At 38.6% G+C, this 18,419-nt stretch overlaps 1 protein-coding gene across 15 annotated transcripts in view; it reads left to right on the top strand.

Annotated features, from left to right (window-relative positions):
* PTPRM (protein tyrosine phosphatase receptor type M) overlaps positions 1-18,419 on the top strand; it is a 482,403-nt gene that overhangs the window by 430,313 nt on the left and 33,671 nt on the right. For all 15 annotated transcript variants that reach the window (XM_074576689.1, XM_074576685.1, XM_074576684.1 and 12 more), the window contains one exon: positions 16,567-16,664. In XM_074576689.1, the coding sequence (XP_074432790.1) occupies positions 16,567-16,664 (98 nt within the window). The remainder of the gene's footprint in view (positions 1-16,566; positions 16,665-18,419) is intronic.

Genomic DNA, 18,419 nt, shown 5'->3' with positions numbered 1-18,419 from the left:
TTTAAAAGATACACAGTTGGCATTTTACTTGCAGTTTGTAATACAGTTGTTTTCATCAGGAGGCTCACCAGAAGATCTCCCTGACAGCTTTCTGATAGGCATACGAGATCCCTATCTGAAGCAAGTTTAAATGTGGCTTTATCACTCATCATAATACTTGAATAGAAAATACCAAGCTTGAGGGTTTTGCACTTTCAGCTTTTAAAGCCAAGTACGTAATAATGTATGAATAATGGGTAGATTTAGGTTAGATATCAGGAAGCAATTCTTTACTGTGAAGGTGGTGAGACACTGGAACAGGTTGCCCAGAGAAGCTGTGGATGCCCCATCCCTGGAAGCGTTCAAGGCCAGGCTGGATGGGGCTTTGGGCAACCTGGGCTAGTGGGAGGTGTCCCCACCCATGGCAGGGGGGTTGGAACTATGTGATCTTTAACCCTTCTAACCCAAACCATTATTCTATGATTCTATGAATGTACTGAAAGTCTATGTACCAGATCCACCAGTGAATCCCGACAGTTTCTTTGCCACACTTTTTTTTCCCTGATATGTTGTCAAGAAGTACCTAGTCAAGAAGGAGAATAAGAGTAGTAGGAACAAGTCTTGTTCCTAGATGTAAAGGATATATGACTGTTTCAGCTGCCAGTTCTTTGGGGCAGGTCCTATCAGTTTCTTCTGTGTAGGTGCAGCTGAGTGCACACATGGATGCCTAACCCCTCCCATCATGCAATGAGTGAGAAACTGAGTCTCTGAAGAATATAAAATTACTTTTAAAATGGGCATACAATTTACAGCAATTCAAAATAATCTGCTGTGATTTTTTTCATGGATTACATCTTTAACATCTGATTTTTTAAGGCCAGTTGGGAAACAGATTTGTATCTCCACTTTGGAGAAATGCAGAGCACTGATCTCAAGAGGGTTATGTATTCTCTCTGGCTCAGTCCCTGGCCTGATGAAGAATCATGAGAAAGTTTCTTTTCCTTCCTCTGTCTCAGCTTTCCTATCTGCAGAATAGGGTTAAAAATACTCATCTGCTTTTTATAGTTCTCTGCAATGTCCTGCTAGATGCAGCTGTGTAAAGGCTAGTTACTGTTACTCTCCAGTATCCCAGCTTCCTGACAAAGCCTTTGCACAGTAGTAACGCTTCCAGAAAGATGCAATCTCTGTCTTTCGCAAAGGTGATAAGGTAACTAGGAATAATCTCTAAAACTCCTTTGAGGGTCTATATTACCTATGAAAGGAAAGACATTTATTTCAGATGTCAAACAGACTATGCCTCTGTTTGTCTTCCTTACTGGTAAATCTGTCATGAGCCACGGCTTGCAGTATAGCCAGCGATGTTCATGCTCTGTTTTAGAACACACTTTCATACAGATATGTATAAACACATCAATGCAGCACAACAGTTAGCTGCGTGTTTAATTCCCTTGATGTCTACTTTACATCAGTCTTCAAATAACTTTTCCAATTCTTCCTTTTCTCCTCCATCGCAGCTTTCACAGGTGCACATACCTATTGTTCTTTGAAGGAAAATATCATTACATGAGTCAGTTTTAAATCTCTGAGGAGTCAGAATGATTGATATTTAATTTTCCTATGTTCTTCTTAAGCTGCATTCAACATATCAACTGTTAATGAGCAAATATAATTGTTTGAAGTGAAAAAGTGGCAAATTTAATCAGTTCCTAATAGACTACCAATCTGCTTTTAACAGAGCTGGGAGTTGCATAATCACCTGTTTATTAAAGTGCTAGTGTCTTCCATACTAACCAGAGTTTGACGTACAGACTGGTATCTTTCCACCTTGGCATTCATTCGTAACATCCTGCTGCTAATTTGAATTAGGGGGAGAAGCATTTTTTAAAAGACCTGCCTAATGGAGGCTCTCTCGACTAATAATCAAAAAAGGTTTTACTTCCATTTTAAGAGTAACACATTCAGAGTGTGCAATTTCAATTATAAAATTCACATCATTTTTCCTTTTATGTGATAAGTACAATGCGAGTGGTGGGCTGAATTTACAGCTAATAAAGATTTTTGGCGATCTGCTGTAATTGGCATCAACAGATGGGATCCGCACCTCAGTCACCGTGATTAAAAAGAATCCCTCGTCACAAGGGTCATGCAGAACCAGCAAGCTGGTGTAATTTAAAACTCGCTACTTTGTTTTATATATCCCTTGTTCCTATGGATATAATTCTTTAAAATTCTTTTACAGCAGAATATCGAGCTCTTGTATGATCAGTTCAATTTACTGGTAGCTAGGGTTTTTTTTTCCAGGAGTTAGGCAATCAATGAATTTAAACCAGGTCGTTTAGTGAGAGCATTATATTGAATATCTGTATAGTACCTATTCTCACGCACACTGCTGGATGTTCTTATTATTGCGTGACTGCTGGTGATCTTGCAGGTCTCACCCTGATTACTAAGCGGGAAAAATGAAACTTTTTTGTATTTACTTGTTCTGTGTCCCCTGAAGTTCACATAGTTAACTGAGCTATGACTTAGCTTCTTTTAGCAACTCCCTGTCAAAGGTTTTGTAACGCTTCCTTCACCACTGCACCAGCAACTGTAAATTACGAGTGACAAACGAATGTTAATAGAGTTCTACAGTATCGCTCGTTGCCATTTCCACCAGGGCTGGTTTTCGAGCAGATCAATCATGTAAAACAGCAGATACTCACATGCAAGCTGCAGGTCTTGATATATGAAGTACATTCGTTTGTGCATCTCTGGCTTTTGAATATTCCTCACGGGTCTGATTGTCTCTGCTTGCTGCAACACGCAGAGCAGCCAGATCTGAGATGTTTTGTGGAAGTACTTCAGAACATATCTTAATGCCTGTAAAAAGTTACTCTTGAAAATAAAGCAGCTTGAGATATAACCTTCCTTTTCTCTATATCCGAATGCTAAACTGTTTCGTTTTGTGTATTACTGATTATGGAGACAGACATCAAGTCAAGTTTCAGTCAGGTGGAGTTTTTTAGGTATGAGTTATAAACTTCTGAAAATAAATATTTACAATGGAAATGTTTATAGTCTTCACTGCAGCAGCATAAACTTGCCACTGTAATAACCCCTTTCATATTCCTTCTCTTTTCTGCAAAGTACGTGTCTTTCTTCTGCACATGACCGTATATGTTGTGTGAACATTTTAATAACGGTTTTCAGAAACAAAAATACATTTTCTTTCAAACTGAAAGTTCCCTTTCAGGCATCTGAAGCAGAAATACTGCTTTGAATAATAATACTCTTAACTTCCTTGGCATGTCTTTTGGTTTTATGTTGCAGAAAGCTGTCAGAACTACAGCAGTGTGGAAGCTCCACACTTATCTTTACAAAGAAACTTTTGCTGCCGTGGTTTTAGCCTCCAGATGAAAATTAACATTTGAAATTACTTCAGGAAGAATTGAAAAACAACAAAGCAGAACAGTTCTACACGATTTTTCAGCTTTATATACGCTGTCGTTTTTGCAGGACGTAGGGTAGTCAGGAGGATTTCCTGATGTATATATGAAGTGATTGAATTCTATATACCGGTATTAAAGATTCATCTGTGTTTGATGCTGCTCTTTTCTTTTTAATCATCAAAATGTTAAAAAGGTGATTGGGGCCATCTGTCTTCAGTGAAGATGGCTTCATTCTTAAGCCCTACATTGAAAAGGCCAGGCTTTCTGAAACATGTCCTTCACCTGTTTTGCAGTAGTGGTGCCAAATGGCAAAGAAGTTATTTTTTTTCCTTCACCCAGCTGCATTCAGCAGTAATAGATCCTTTACATACGGTGATATCTCCAGGTTATATTGTGAAGCCATATGGCAAATTCACCAGAGCGCTCTCTTACTCCCATTTCCCAACGAAAGCTGATGATAACATTTGCAACATTTGAGCATCTTTTAAAAGTTGGTCCTTTTTCTAGCGCTGAGGACAAAAAGAGACAGGGTGTAGTAAAAACTGATAAGTATCGAAGTAACACTTTTCAACTGCAGCCACATGAGAATACCGTAGTCCCTCTCTGCCTCTTTGTTTACAATAAGAGATTTTAGTGATAACTGTGTTAGAATGGTTATCTTTCACCATTTTCACGATTGCTATATTTTTCTGTCTTTGTCTTAATCAGCTGTGTGGTGGTTTTCTCTGCACAGGGAATGGGATGTCCCTGTTGCTTTCCATTCAGTGTAGAAGGCTGTAAATGCAGGTCTAGCGTAGTTTTCTAATAGATTCAAAGTTGGCTTAGGCTCTGTTGCCGTGAGTCAGGCTTGATGAGGCTCTGAGCAATCTGGTCTAGTTGAAGATGTCCCTGCTTACTGCAGGGGGGCTGGACCAGGTGACCTTCAGAGGTCCCTTCCAACCCAACACATTCTATGCTTCTATTCTGTGACTTCTCCGAATCTTTGTGTGTAGACCAAGTGAAACAGGAGCATTGTTGGAAAACTGCTGGTAGATCCATTACTAGGTAGAGCCACTAACATTCTTCTTCCCATATGTGTGGCTACATTTTGCATAAAATACATGCCTGCCTTTCATAAACCTTTGGAAATTCTTTGAAAATAAAAATAAGCTCTAGAAATTATACTGAATAATAGTTTAATCTTTATTTGCACATATAAATTCCCTCATCCCATGCTGGCCGTTCTTTCACTTGCTTGTTAAAGTGGCTTGTCAAACAACAGTTTGAGAAACTGATGATTTTTCTGTAGTCCACTGTCAGAGCCACAGAGGAAGAAAAAGCAATCCTGTCCTCTCCCCCGCAAAGAGTGAGCAGCAGGAAATCAGACATAAGGGTCTTCAGAGCATATATAGATCTCGGTCTCAAAGACAAGATATTGGTTTGATTTCTTTGTTGTGAAGTCGGACTAGAATAACTACAACAGACTTTTGCATATCATAATTAAGAAGGGAAATGAGAGACTACAGTAATTAAGTAGACAAAGAGGTGAATCGGGCAAAAGGAAATATTTCAAGTTTGTATTGTAGAAAAATAGAAGAATATCTTAGTCCTCTTTAAAAAAATGTGACTATAAAATATGTCCTGCAGAGAATGAAGTTATGATCTTCCTGACACTGGAGAGCTGAGCAAACTGTCCTTGTGGACCAATCACACTTTCAGAAAAGAACATTATGGAGGTGGCCGTGTATTAGTGTATTTACTTCTCAGACTCCTAATTACCTAGACTATGCACTGGAATCTGTTTTTTGTTGAAGGAAGATGAATACAACATCAGCCTTACAAATTTGCCTCACATGTCTTTATTTTTGGGGGATGCGAAATATGAAAAGGTGAGGTTTGATGGTAGGGTTTCCATCCTTGATAAAGAATCAGCCATAAATTGGGCTTGATGGGGAAGGTACCTGGCACTCTTGACAGAGTAGTGTTAACATGCCTGTCAATCAGTGCAGCCGAATGCTAAAGCAGAAGAAGGAGCAGAGAAATGCAGTTTGTCAGGAAAATCGCGTAATCAAAGCATCTTTTTTTCTGTGAAGTTTGTTTCCAGCCAGTCTTCAGCAGCCTGGAGGAAGCTTGGCAGCAGGTGTAAGCAGGCTTTTCGTCTTCTCATTTGCTGAAAAAAAAAGAGTGTAGCAAATTTACAAACAGAATGTATTTCAAAAACAAATGTATCAAGAAACAAATAAGGCACCTTTTTTTTTTTTTTGGTCCTGTCACCCTATCCAAATCTTTGAAACCTGTCATCTTTTCTCTGTTCTACATCCTTTGGTGGAAACTGAAATCTCTATATTGATATGGCCACCAATGCATATGACAGTCTGGGTGATTATGAAGCCCTGCCTTTGAAAAAAAAAAGATACAGGCTTATTGGATTAATTCCTTTCCCTATCCATCTGTATGCTTCCATGCAGTTGTATATCGAGATGGAGACTTTGTGGAGATTCCCTGTGCTGCTGCTAAATCTCATTCTGTTGCAAGCAAGCTCACGTCTCTGTACTAAGCACAAACGCACTCCACATGTTAGAATGGCTTTTCTTGTTTAGAGTATACATCAAATAATGCAGTCTCCCATAAAATATAATAAGAAATAGAATTAAAAGGTTGGCATTGCCCTTTCCTACTCAAAGTGGTAAAAATAACCAACGTGCTCCCAAAAATAACAATCATTAATAGTGCTGAGAGATTTTTTTGTCATGCAGATTTAATTTTTACCATAATTATCTTGATGTTAAAAGGAAAAATATCCAATACACATTTATTTGTTTATGACCTTCACATGTATCTTGATCTGACTAATATTTGTGTGATTCTGACTGTTTCTGTGACTGAAGAAGAAATAAATGTATCAAAGTTCTCTAGCCTTAAATAGAAAAATACATTGTGAGTGATATATCTCACTCATGAGATGTATCAGGATAATAAATTATGACAAATCTGGTTTTGCTAGCATTTTTACTTGTCCTTTAATGTAGACTAAATTATCTTGTTTGTTCATCTGGGTAAAGTGTTCATGTTAATGCACTTAAACTCCCAGTGCAAGTTTAAAAAATACAGCATCTGAATATCTTACTCACAAGCATGAGCAACATTCCTTCACAATAAGGTCCTTGGGGAAAAATAAAAGAAACAAGTAGCCAAAATGAACTCATATTTTTAAGCTAGAGAATAGTGATGATTTTATTACATCCTGATGCTTATGATTGACTCAACATGAAAATAGAAAGTAGAAATGGGAAAGACTAATTAGGTTCTTTTGTCCATTCCCTAAGGAACCTTCTACTGAAGGGGATAAAATGATCTTAAACTTCTCATCCATCATCAAAATTGATTCTGCATTACAAGTTGATGTGAAGAACCCAGTCCAACAAGTCAATTACCTAAGATTTTTTGAGTTGGAAATGTTACAGGCAGCATGTTTTTTACAAAATAAATTCCGTATTTGTTAGTCTTCCCGAGCTCAGATAGGCTATTTAGAATGAGTGATTAATAGGTATTCATATTTCCGTGATGTAAATCACCCTTATTGAGAAGAACGCACAAATTAGAAACTAAAACAGCTATCTTACTGGAAAACATTGATTCAGCTAAACTGAAGCTTTCTGTTGGACTGCCTTCACAAAGACAGTTTAGACTGTGGATTCAAAGCTCCTGGAATATGCCTTCGGTCAGAGCTGTGGCCTCAGATAGAGAGCCAATACCTCATGTTGCTGTTTGATCTGAATCAATATGGACCTGTATCTCAGTTTCCCAGATGAGTCCTCTATCGTTCTCCCAACACGCTTGACTGTAATTAAACAATCCAATGTCTGTAGGGCAGAGAGAGAAAGAGGGTCCATGTGCGAGTGAGACCAACTCTGTTTCTCTGTAGCCAGTACGCTCCACCAGAAAATACATCAGGGCCTCTAGTTACAATTAGAGTTATTCAAAGTATTCCTGTTTCATAGCAGAAAAAACTGAAACACACTCCCTGCAAGCCATTGCCTGGCAGTTCTCTCTTACAAACTGTGCGAGGTAAAGATTCAAGACTCTAGCCTTATTCAGGCATTCCATATAACCCTCACTAGGGATCCCTGACCCCTGGGAGTGCTACATTTAATGCCGAATTTGGAAGACAGTGCATTTATCCAGTCTGGGAAAATATTAATGAGAGGAACAGACCGTTTAACATCCCCACTGTGTGGCAAACAAATTATATGAAGAAACCGTTCTTCAGTTATACTGGATGAACTACATTGTTCAGTTGCTTTTTTTAATTTCCTGCAGTTAAGATCAGAGAAAGCAGCTTTCTTGAATGGCATAATGGTACATACATGGCCAGCAGTACTAAGTACACAGCTTTTATTGCATTCAGCTTTGCCTAATCTCAAGCTAACTGGATAAATGTGGGCCATTTCTGTGGCTGCCAGTTCTCTGTTCCCAGTCTGTAGTACTTCTGTGAGTAGTCAAAAGGTGTTATGGGAATGTGCTATTTATTCTTTGGGAAATCATATGACATTTTCATTTTATGTTGTTGGTACAGAACAAACTGAGCTAGCATTGGAAAACTAGCTGTGGAGAAATGTCAATCAATAAGTGCGTAACACTTTATTAGATGGAAAGTTAGCTGGCAGCATTAGCTGTGGTGTTATAAAAATGTCTTAGATAGCACCTGCCAAAAGTGCACAAATAAAGTCTGGTCTCAGACTTAAAAAATATATTTAAGTGCAGCAATGGCTTGTTTCTGAACATGGTGGAAATACTAATGAGGAACAGGGACAGGTAAGATTATTCAGAAATGGCTAGGGAGCTGGCATGTTGTGGCTGCTGAATATTATACCGAGCCTGTTAAGTTCATTCGAACCCTATCTTGCATCCTGTTGTCTCTCAAGGTACGTTTGGATTGTGACGGTGAGGGGCACGAACACCTTTTGTGTATTCATGGGCATTTAATATGGAAAGCAGTTCCTGCTATGATGGAGCTCCAGTCCCAGATGGGGATTTCTAGATGGTACCATAACGCAGGCAAAATAACGCATAGAGATGTGTGCTGTTCCAGCTTAGTTAGATCTGTATCAATAAATTAAAAAAAAATGCTATAAGATATTCCAAAGAATAAATACCACATCCCCATAAAACTTTCTGACTACCCACAGAATCACTGCAGAATAGGATCAGAGGAAATGCAAAGAGAAATGATCCAGCTCTAGCCAATAGTTGATGTGTATGTGTATATACACACACTTGTAAAATACGTATTTTCAAGCTGATTATCTAGTTTGTGAAATGAGCAATTTAAAAAAATAAATAAATTCTCCTGAATAATCAGTTTTGCCATTACTCAAAGGATATATTTTTTGAGCATCTCTATATTAAACTGGGAATTCAGAACAGAAGGCATTTTTTATTTTAGCTAGCTGTGAGATGCTTGCATGTATTTCATAAGACAATAGGACCGTGGCTCATCACTACTGTATGTTGTAAAGGGCATCTTACAGGCCAAATGTTTTTATGTTCTTTTTACATTTGGAAAGAGATGGAGAATTGACAGGACAGTCTCCTCCTTTCCTTCATCCTTTGAAAGGTCTGGTGCTGACTCCTCTAAATGTAGGAGGAGGTGATACAGAAAGCCAGCCAAAGCACTGGTCAGTCTCGTGGGAGCTATAGATAAAATTTCTACGTGCACCTCAGTCGCTTAGTAATCTAAGCCTCGTTGAAAGCTAATGAGACTTGAAAGCACTTTGAAAATTTCATTTTCTGAAAGCCAATTTTCACATATAGTGATGTGCAGACAGCAGGGCTTGCTGACTGGCTGGCTCGAAGCAGGTAGGATTTAGTTTGTGCTTGAAAATCAGCCAATTACTATTCACTGTGCTGTCCCTGGGCTGATAATGAGAGAAGGCTGTGTTTTTCCTGAGCAAAGGATACAGTAGAAAGCCTCTACATTGCCAGTAGCTGGACTGGGCAGGATTTGTCCCAAGAAAGCATTTCAGCTGGCTTTATAAGCAGCATTTTCCTGAAATGTCAAGCTAACAAGATTCAGTCAGATCTGTTTCTTATTGACAATCCATCTAAGGTGAGGAAATCATGGGAAAAAAAAATTTAAACTCATAGCTTAGTCCTGATTAACCCACTTGAGTCTAGTGGAGGTGACTTGCTGAATAGTGTTGCTTCATACTGTTGTGGTTTGGGGTTTTTTTTGCATTTTAAGATGGTATTGTTGCAAAAGGCCAAAAAAAAAAAGAAATAGTGGACTGACTACGACTCAAACATGGATTCTGCATATATTTGATACATGTGGTATATTCTTAAGCCTCAGTTAAAAGTAGTGTTAGGAGAAACAGAGTATTTTTTTATTTGTTTGTGAATTAAGATCTGGTAGAATTCTTGTTTACAAAATGGTGTTCTTGCTTACCTGACTGTAAGTTAATTGCTGCCTCTGCAAAGAAGTGGCTTCTCTCTCCACCATCTCTGAATCCACTACCATGGAGGAATCAGTTAAAATAAGGTTTAAAACTGAGGGGGAGGTTTTTTTCATTACCTCACGTAAGAGTAGCTGTAGCCTCAAGCTTCCTTGCTTGGACTGCCGGATGGCTTAATGTACTTATAGGGAAACAACCCCGTTGGAAGTTCATCCACAGCTTTGTTTATTTTTATTTTTCCAAGGCAGGAGAGATTTCCAAGAAAGTTTTATCAGGAAAGCCAGCATAGTTGTATAATTACCATATAGCCCTGCTGAAGATTACATAATAATTCATGTTTTTAAGGCTAAAATTAGAAAGCGCATTTCAAATGCCATCACAGACAACACTATAAGTCAAATGAAATAAAGCGATAAAAGCAAGAATGTGTTTTTTCAGGGTTTCTGTTTAATTTCATTGAGATTCTTTAGTGCACAAAATGTCTGGGGCTGGGATATGCAGAAGCAACAAATAATAATTAATCCTGAAGTATGGCAGCTAGAAACCAGCAATTAATAAACAACACTGAAGCAGTTATGGCCAAGTTCTGTCGGTACAAACGTCTGTTGCCTTTTCATGTTGATTCTTACAGTGATAGGCCTATAGGAGACTTCAGTAAAAGTGAGTAGGTGCATGGCACTGGGGGACGTTTTACCCTCGGTGCCGTTTTAGTTTCTGGAGCAGACTTGGGAGGACTTTTATTAAAGCTTTAGAAACCTCCAGGTTATATGAACTCGCTCTTTTTCATCATTACTTGCTTGATATCCTAAAACACGAAAGACTGCTCTGTATGCATTTGGATAGCTATTGGGGAATGGTGGGCCCACGTGGTTTAGTGATATCTTGACCACAGTCTTATCTCAGACTTAAAAATCGTCCACAGTGTTTACAGGAGCACACATACTGTGCCTATAAAAACATGCTCCTGTATAAGCCTTGAAAGTCAATTTAAGTGTTTATATTATGGTAGAAAACAATGTCTGAACCTATTTTGAGAGCAGCTGTTGCAGAAAGACTTCATGATCACTGCCTGAGTTTTTGAAGTTTTGATAACAGAGCTTTGTTCTGGACTTCGCTGGCCTCCGTGGAGGCACTAAACCCTTAAGAACTCCCAGAGGGGTGAGTGAAAGTTAAATACGTGCTGTTCAACAAGCAGATGGTAAAGACTGCTCTTAACAAATCAGATTACCAGCAACTGATCAGATCTTCAAAGTGTCTTCCATTGAGAAACCAGCTCATTTGGGGAGGGTGGGATGAGCTGTACTGCTGTGAGGCAGTGACCAGGCAATTACGAAGGAATACTGAGCTAGCAGTTTATCTTGCTAGTTGATGTGATTGTTCTGACTAAAACAGCACAACCGGGATCTACCGCTTTTCTTTATAGTGTGCCGACTACTTTAGATAGAAAGATCGAGACATTTTATTTTAATGTTTTTTAATTTTTATTTTATTATTTTATGAAAAAGCGGAAACGAATCTTACATTCCTTTAGTGTAATCTAACCTAATCTTACATTCCACCTGATCATGCAAAGAGGTGTCCAGGTTTGCAGAGCTGCTGACCGCTGAAGAACATCCCGTGAGGTAACTGGGAGGCTGACAAAACTGAACGCTCGTGAAAACCTGATCACATAATGATGCCTCTGCAAATTCCCGTTGATAAAATCTTCGGCAAGTTGCCTTATTGAGTAGGAAAAATATGTATTTCAGTAAAGGAAGATGTTCCCTTGCCTGCAGTCAGTGATATTTATAGTTTAAAGTAACATTTAACTGCAGGTTTTTACACAACTTTTTCTGAAAGGGCGTTTTGTTCTTACCTCCGATTTCTAGAATGGTTAAAAGAGCAAATAACATGCACTTATGGATTATCAGATCACTGGTCCGGCAGAGCATTAGTAACCCTGTAATTTTGCTTCCTCCTGCAAAATTCTCTGTAAATTATCCTACTAACAGCTAGTCTGTCCCATTTAAAAGGTTCATTAGGAAAAGGAGAATTCTTGAAATTTTTAATCTGTTAGCTTGTAGTCTGTTCTCCCAGTATTTTTTTATTATTATTTTATCTCTGGTTTTACGCTTTCATGTGTATTTTGAACATTTTCTGCTACATAATGGGTTTGGGGTTTTTTGACGGTGTGGTTGCTAAGGGAATCGTTGCTTTTTGGCTTTTTTGGCCATGCACCGCCATATTTACCGTGTCTCAAGTTCATTTTGAAGGGATCATACATTGTAAAGAACGAGTGCTAAAATGCCGGCATATTAGCCAGTTGTCCTTGAGTGGTCCAGTTGTAGGCAGTCGTAGCAACGAGCCGCAAGCTTTGCTTCAGTAAAAAGCGAAGACAGTTGTCATTGCTGCTAGAAACTGCAGTCACCATTAGGTGAGGGGACCATTTTATAACCACCTCCTCATGCTGGGTGGACACATCTACTGACTGGAAGGAGGTTTATTGGGCTCTTTTCAAGATGGAATTTAACTGCTGCAGGTATGTCTTGCATCTTGTCAGGCCGCCGCCTCCGTCAACACAGGCTACCACTGGCCATACACTGTCCCTGGGGAGCCTTTGGAGCTTAAAGGCGTCTGTTCTTTTTCTGCACATTTCTAGCTTTAATGTCTGTCATTGAATTTGGTCTCAGGTGGCCCAAACGCTGGCTTGTGGATTTGACATTCTACGCTAGAAAAAGGTTTTAGAAGCTATTTGTTCCTTGTTTAAGCTGCTTGCTTTTCTAGAAATTGAAAAATGACCTATAGATTTACAAGTCCCATCTGAGTAAGTCCTGGGGACATTTCAAGATTCAGGTTTTACTTGTTTCTTTGTGTGTTTGCTTTCTTTCCTGCAGTTTTTTTCTGTATTCTGGGCTAGTTTGTCACGTTCGAATTGATCGCATACCCCAGTAGCAATACCAGTTGCTAGAACAGGGTCTGACAATAACAAGCAGAAATAGAGGCTCTAGAAAGCTCTGTGTGCAGAAGCAGCTGCTTAGGAGTTTAAACCATTCTTAAAAGCTGTGTGATATTCCGTTTCCTAATATGTTTGCATTCCCAGAGCAGCAACTAACGACTACTGGTAATACAACTAATGGTTGATATATACAACTGATCATATCTGTTCAATTTTTTTCAATAGTGCATTTAATTAGCGTGGGGTTTGGAGGGTTGATTTCTTTTTCTTATTTTCCTTTGCTTTTCATTTTCTGGTTGTAGCATGTTGTTGATTTCTTTTTTTTCACAGCAGAAATCTTTGATACCAACTAGTATATTGTGTAGCTAATGGGGTACGCCGCAGGCTTACTGTTAGGCAGCACAGTGCCTTCTCTTCAGACCACCTTCTCCCGCAAGGGGGCAACTGCTGAGAATAACCTTCCTGCCTATTGTGCACACATCTGTTAAGCTGATGCTTAGAACAATTATAGGCTCTTTCTCTCCCTACCACGAGTCTCTGGAATCAAATCGTTCAGTTCTTCATGACAATAAATCCTCCAACCCTACCTAGCCTCTAATGCTTTTCCATTCTGGCTGAAGACAGGTAATAATTTATTCATATGTCAGAAAATAATTTGAAAAATGTCAAGAAGAAAAGAAAAATGGGGTAGAAAAGAATTACTTTCTGAGATGTTAAAGCAGGTTTTCGGGTGTTTTTTTCCTTTCAGTGTCCTGAACATGCAAGAAGTTTGGAGGCTACATGTTAGAATTGGAGAGGGAAAGCAAGAAAACACCTCAGAATACTTGAGAGCAGGAAATCCTGTCAAGCACTTTTAATTATGATTGTCTTTTCATTTGGATAGTAAGATCGAGAAGAGCATGCTCAGCACTGCAGAATAGGACATTTCTTCTGGAAGAACATTTGGAATACTGCTTGAAAGACTTGTCAGAGCTCAGCTCTTTCTCTGGCCTGGAAAATGCTATTACTTTTTCTAAAGATTTCTTCGTCTCATAATTTATTGTCTTGTTTTTTTCTTTATAAAGAATGACAAGTTTAAAATCTTTAGCAATAAATTAGTGCTTAGGATCTTTCCCTAGTTGTAATTCGTGATTTCAGAATCTGAAGTGTAGGAATCTTTAAATCACGAGACAAAATTATGCTGTCTGTAGGAAAAAAAAAAAAAAATATCAGGAATAAATTGTTGCAGGTTATTCCAGAGCTGTCAGAAGGAAATCACTGTTACAAAGTTGGGCTCAACTATCTTGTATCTCAAGTAAATCCGTAGGAAAGACAACTGAAATAATACATAAAGAAACTTGCTACCTTGCCCCTCAGTTTCTCAAAGATTCTGGCTTCTTGCGAGGGGAAAAGAAGAGGGCTGTGTAGACAGAGGATATTTTCTCACCTTTTCTGCAGCTTTACCAAAAACATATTCAGATGAACAACCTTGAAACATCACGCAATCCTGTTATTGCAGAATGCAGTGGAGCCATTTATATTTTCTCCATTAGACCAGGTTGTGAATCAGGATTCTTGAAGCAATACTGTTGTTATCTTTTGTCCTTGATCAAACTTAAATAATCTTAATAATGTCATGAATTTACAGACTCTTTTCAGGACACTACTCCATGGAAAACTGCCTTTCCCTAATCCTATTTTTAGCTACACTTCTTCAAAGATGATTGCAATAGTAATTTTGCTGGATATTTGCTTAAGATTTGAGGGGAGGGAAGGAGCTATACAGAGGAAGTGTTTTCGTACAGTGAGTAAAACAGTCACCTTCCTTTCTCCAGTAGGAGAGGCTGGCCAAAAACCTTTCTAAAGCTGTTGTGGCTTTAATTGCCCCACAAGTTATATTGAATCCTACATTACTAAAACACAAGCAAGCTAAACTTTCACTATACTGTATATTAATTATCCTACTGTGGTATTCAAAATTGCACTCGAACCGTGTCTGTGTTACATATCCAGGACACTTACGTAGAAGTAAAATACTCATGGGAGATTTCCATACGGTGGAGAGTGATTTCACCCTTGTCATGCTTCAGAATGAAATCTCACAAAAGTATCAACTGTTCTGTGCTGTACATTAAAAGGAAAAAAAAGGTGTCCAGTTCTGCAGCCGCAACATCGGCTTGAATTCGGTGATTTCAGAAACTGTAGTTTTAGATTCTGTCGTTATTTCTACTCTGAGACCTTCTGACATTTCTTGTGTTCTAATAGTCATGGCTTCCTGTTGTTTTAAATGATTTTTTTGTTTCCTGTTATATGAACTACCAAAGCAAGCAAAAGACAAGTTGAGTGATTATGGTGAAACCTGTGAAACTAACTATATATGCAGCATTTTTAAAAGCAGAGAAAGTAAAGGGGAGAATACAGAACTTCTTTAAATGGTCTATGCAAATTATGGATGATAAAATTATCCTTTGAAATTGCTGAAAATAAAAGTAAACTTAAAAAATTCAAAAGTTTTAGTCTAATACCATCCTTTTTTCTTAAACTTGAGTTCTAAGTTACATCATAACTGTGATGTTATTTGCCTAGTGAATTGATTTTGACTTGCCTATAATATCATAGAATCACAAAGTCATAGAGTCACAGAATGGTTTGGGTTGGAAGGGACCTTCAAAGATCATCCAGTCCAGCTCCCCTTCTATGATAATATAGTCATAATATATTACTCTTTTTTTCACGAAGTACTTGACTTCAGAGTGAGAATTTTATTTTCAAAGGGAGCTCAAAGTACAAAAACATGGGTGCCAAACTAGACAAATCTGTCAATGTATGGTTTTGTAACACTTTAAGGGTGTTGGTGTCTTCACTAGAGGAACATTTAGGCCAATACATTATCCATTTGTCCTCCAATTAGCTGATTTAAGGCATTCCTCTAAATAAGCTACTAATTGCTTGCTGCAGCGTGGCAGTTCAGTAATGGATTCAGGGTGGATGTTAAGTTTATAGTACCTGATAGTATTTTACATTTGTGTATTCTTATTGGCTTGGTGATTTTAAAGCAGTGGGTTAAAGTTGGGGTATCAGACCGAACATCATGGGTAAGACGTGTAGGCTAGAAACAGACCAGGACCAGGTACGTGCAAAGTGACATGGTTGTTCTCAACATTTTACATTTCTGTAACATGTCCTGTGGGCTGGTACCCAGCTTTAGCATGACGCCAGAGGAAGCCCCCCATGTGCTCGTCTACAAAAGCCCCCAGGTTGTTGGGGAAAGCACTGCAGAGGACATGGCTGCCGTGGCATGCCGGGGTTCTTTACTGCTTTCCCCACTGTTTTGCAAAGTGATGTACTGCAGCAAAAAACTATAACTTCTGTCTCACTTCAGGAAGTACAATTTAGGAGCTGGGATAATTTGATGGATAGCGTATACTAAGAAAAATATTAGAAACCAGGAAAGGCCACATAGTCCATTGAGGCTCATTTCATTCCAAATACACCTTCCCTAGGTTATCATCCAATTGTTAAGAGAAAGAGTAATGTTATCCATTTTTTATAATTCCACTTCTGGGTATTACAGAGATAAATACCTAAATGCTGGAGAACTAACTTTCTTTCAGAGCACTATTTCAGGGGAAAAATACTTAAATGCAGATAGGTGGGATGACAGAAAAGAAATTGACCCTAAATGAAAAATATGATGATAGTGATATGAATATACGTGTATAGTCATGGTTTCTCAAAGTTCCCCAGAGACAAGCTTCCAATCATGCGACTTTCAGAAAGTAACCTTTCCTTTGATTTATTGTTTCAGGACCAATGCAGGAGACAATATATGACTTTTGGAGAATGGTATGGCATGAAAACACAGCCAGCATAATCATGGTTACTAATCTCGTAGAAGTGGGAAGGGTAAGTGATTTTTGTACTTAAAAAGATGAAAGACTTCCAAGGTGTTTGCTTTTGGAAATTAAATAGCAGACCAACAAGATGCTTATATACTGAGTATAGCACATAAAATATTTATGACTGCTTCTGCTAAGAGGTTCATTATCAATTATTTTTAAACGTGCCTTGGATTCTTGGCTTTGATAACATTAGCACAATGAAAAAGTAACTGATAAAGCTGCATTCTGTATAGCACAGCTTGCAAAGACTGCCAAAGAGGGAAAGCGTCATGTCTTTGTATATATCTCAGACATACCATTTCCATTAAGGGAAACTCGGGAATTGGTTACAGAGCAGGTTACAGGTATGGAGTCATCTTTTTTCTAAGGGAGGCTGAGGGGGAGTAATTCTGAAACAGATTTCAGAGAAAATTAGTTAAACTATGAAATTGCACCTTCTTCACAGTCTGAATCAACCTGGTTTGTTTTGGTTTTCCTTCCTGCAAGCCTTCTGGGCTAAAAAAGAAAAAAATAGCTTTACTCGTTTGTACACTAAATTTGTTGACGAGGAGGTCGTCTTCAGGAGCTGAGTAGTAAGGAAAGCTTGACTTACCTGGTTGATACGGTGTACTTTTCTTTCTTTCCTTGGTAACTTCTAAAGCAGGCCTCCTACCCAAGTCATTATGGCTAATTTTGTTTTCAACAAGTATTGAATAGAACCATTTTCTTTGTTTCTCACAACCATCAATAACTGAGTCTTTCAATTTACTGCTTTGTCTATGCACTGGTGTCTTAATTCTCATCTGGGATGTTTTTTTTCAAGAAAATTTGCTTGGGAACTGGGCATACAGCTTTCATTTGGAATGAAAAAAGCAACTACTGCAATTATTGTAAATCGAAGTGTTGAAATAGGAAGTCAAGTGCACATATCTTGATGTGAGCCACATGGTTTTAAGAGATGTTTTTAATTTCATGCTGGTGGAGAGGCTCATACCCCCCTGCCCTGTGGCATTGGCATGAGGAGAGAGAGAAAGCACCGTTTATGTGGTCTGAGTCAAAGTATCGGATCTTGTCTCCTTTTTAGCAAGTTGAGTTTTACGGTCTGAATTTATTCTTCCTTATGTTCTTGTCAATTGTTCATATAAATCCTAACAGGTAAATTTCTGTGTGCCCAAGCCTACCAACAGATCAGGTGCCAGTATTATTTTTAGGTATAAAAAAGATGGGGTTTGTGACGGCATTCAACACCTGCTGCAGGAGCACATGTACGACTAATTGCAGAGAAAAAAAGGATCACGGAGGCCACTTTAAAAATTCAGTCCCTTGAGTTAGGAAGAAGATAGAAATAGTCGGATGGTCACATTATCAGTTGAAAATGGATGGATTTGTAAGAATAGGAAGCTCTCCAGCAAACCTCTTCGTTAAAGCTTTATACGCATTCATAAGTACCCAAGCACATAACTTAAAGGGATGTTTTCAGGGTATGGATAAACAAGCCTGAGAATGAAAATAGCATACTGCATGAAACCACATACTGTTTTCCTAAAGCCAGTATTTGAAAGCATCCATTAGAGTGAACTGTCAGGTATCAGCCGGGGAGATGCCAGTCTTGGTGCTGGTGTTGATGGTCTCAACTCACAACGTTTAGGTGCACAGCACATTCCCTTAGCAGCGAGCCAACAGTTTGTGCCACCATGGCGATTTCTTCAGGGTGCAAGAGCTGTAGTGGGATTCAGACCTGCAGCTTTGTTGTTTCTGGCAGTGGTAGAAATGTCTTTGT

This window comes from Larus michahellis, chromosome 2 (assembly GCF_964199755.1).
Source record: "Larus michahellis chromosome 2, bLarMic1.1, whole genome shotgun sequence".
NCBI classification, from domain to species: Eukaryota; Metazoa; Chordata; class Aves; order Charadriiformes; family Laridae; genus Larus; species Larus michahellis.
The sequence above is the reverse complement of the archived record's forward strand: the minus strand, read 5'-3'. Positions and strand labels throughout refer to the sequence as shown.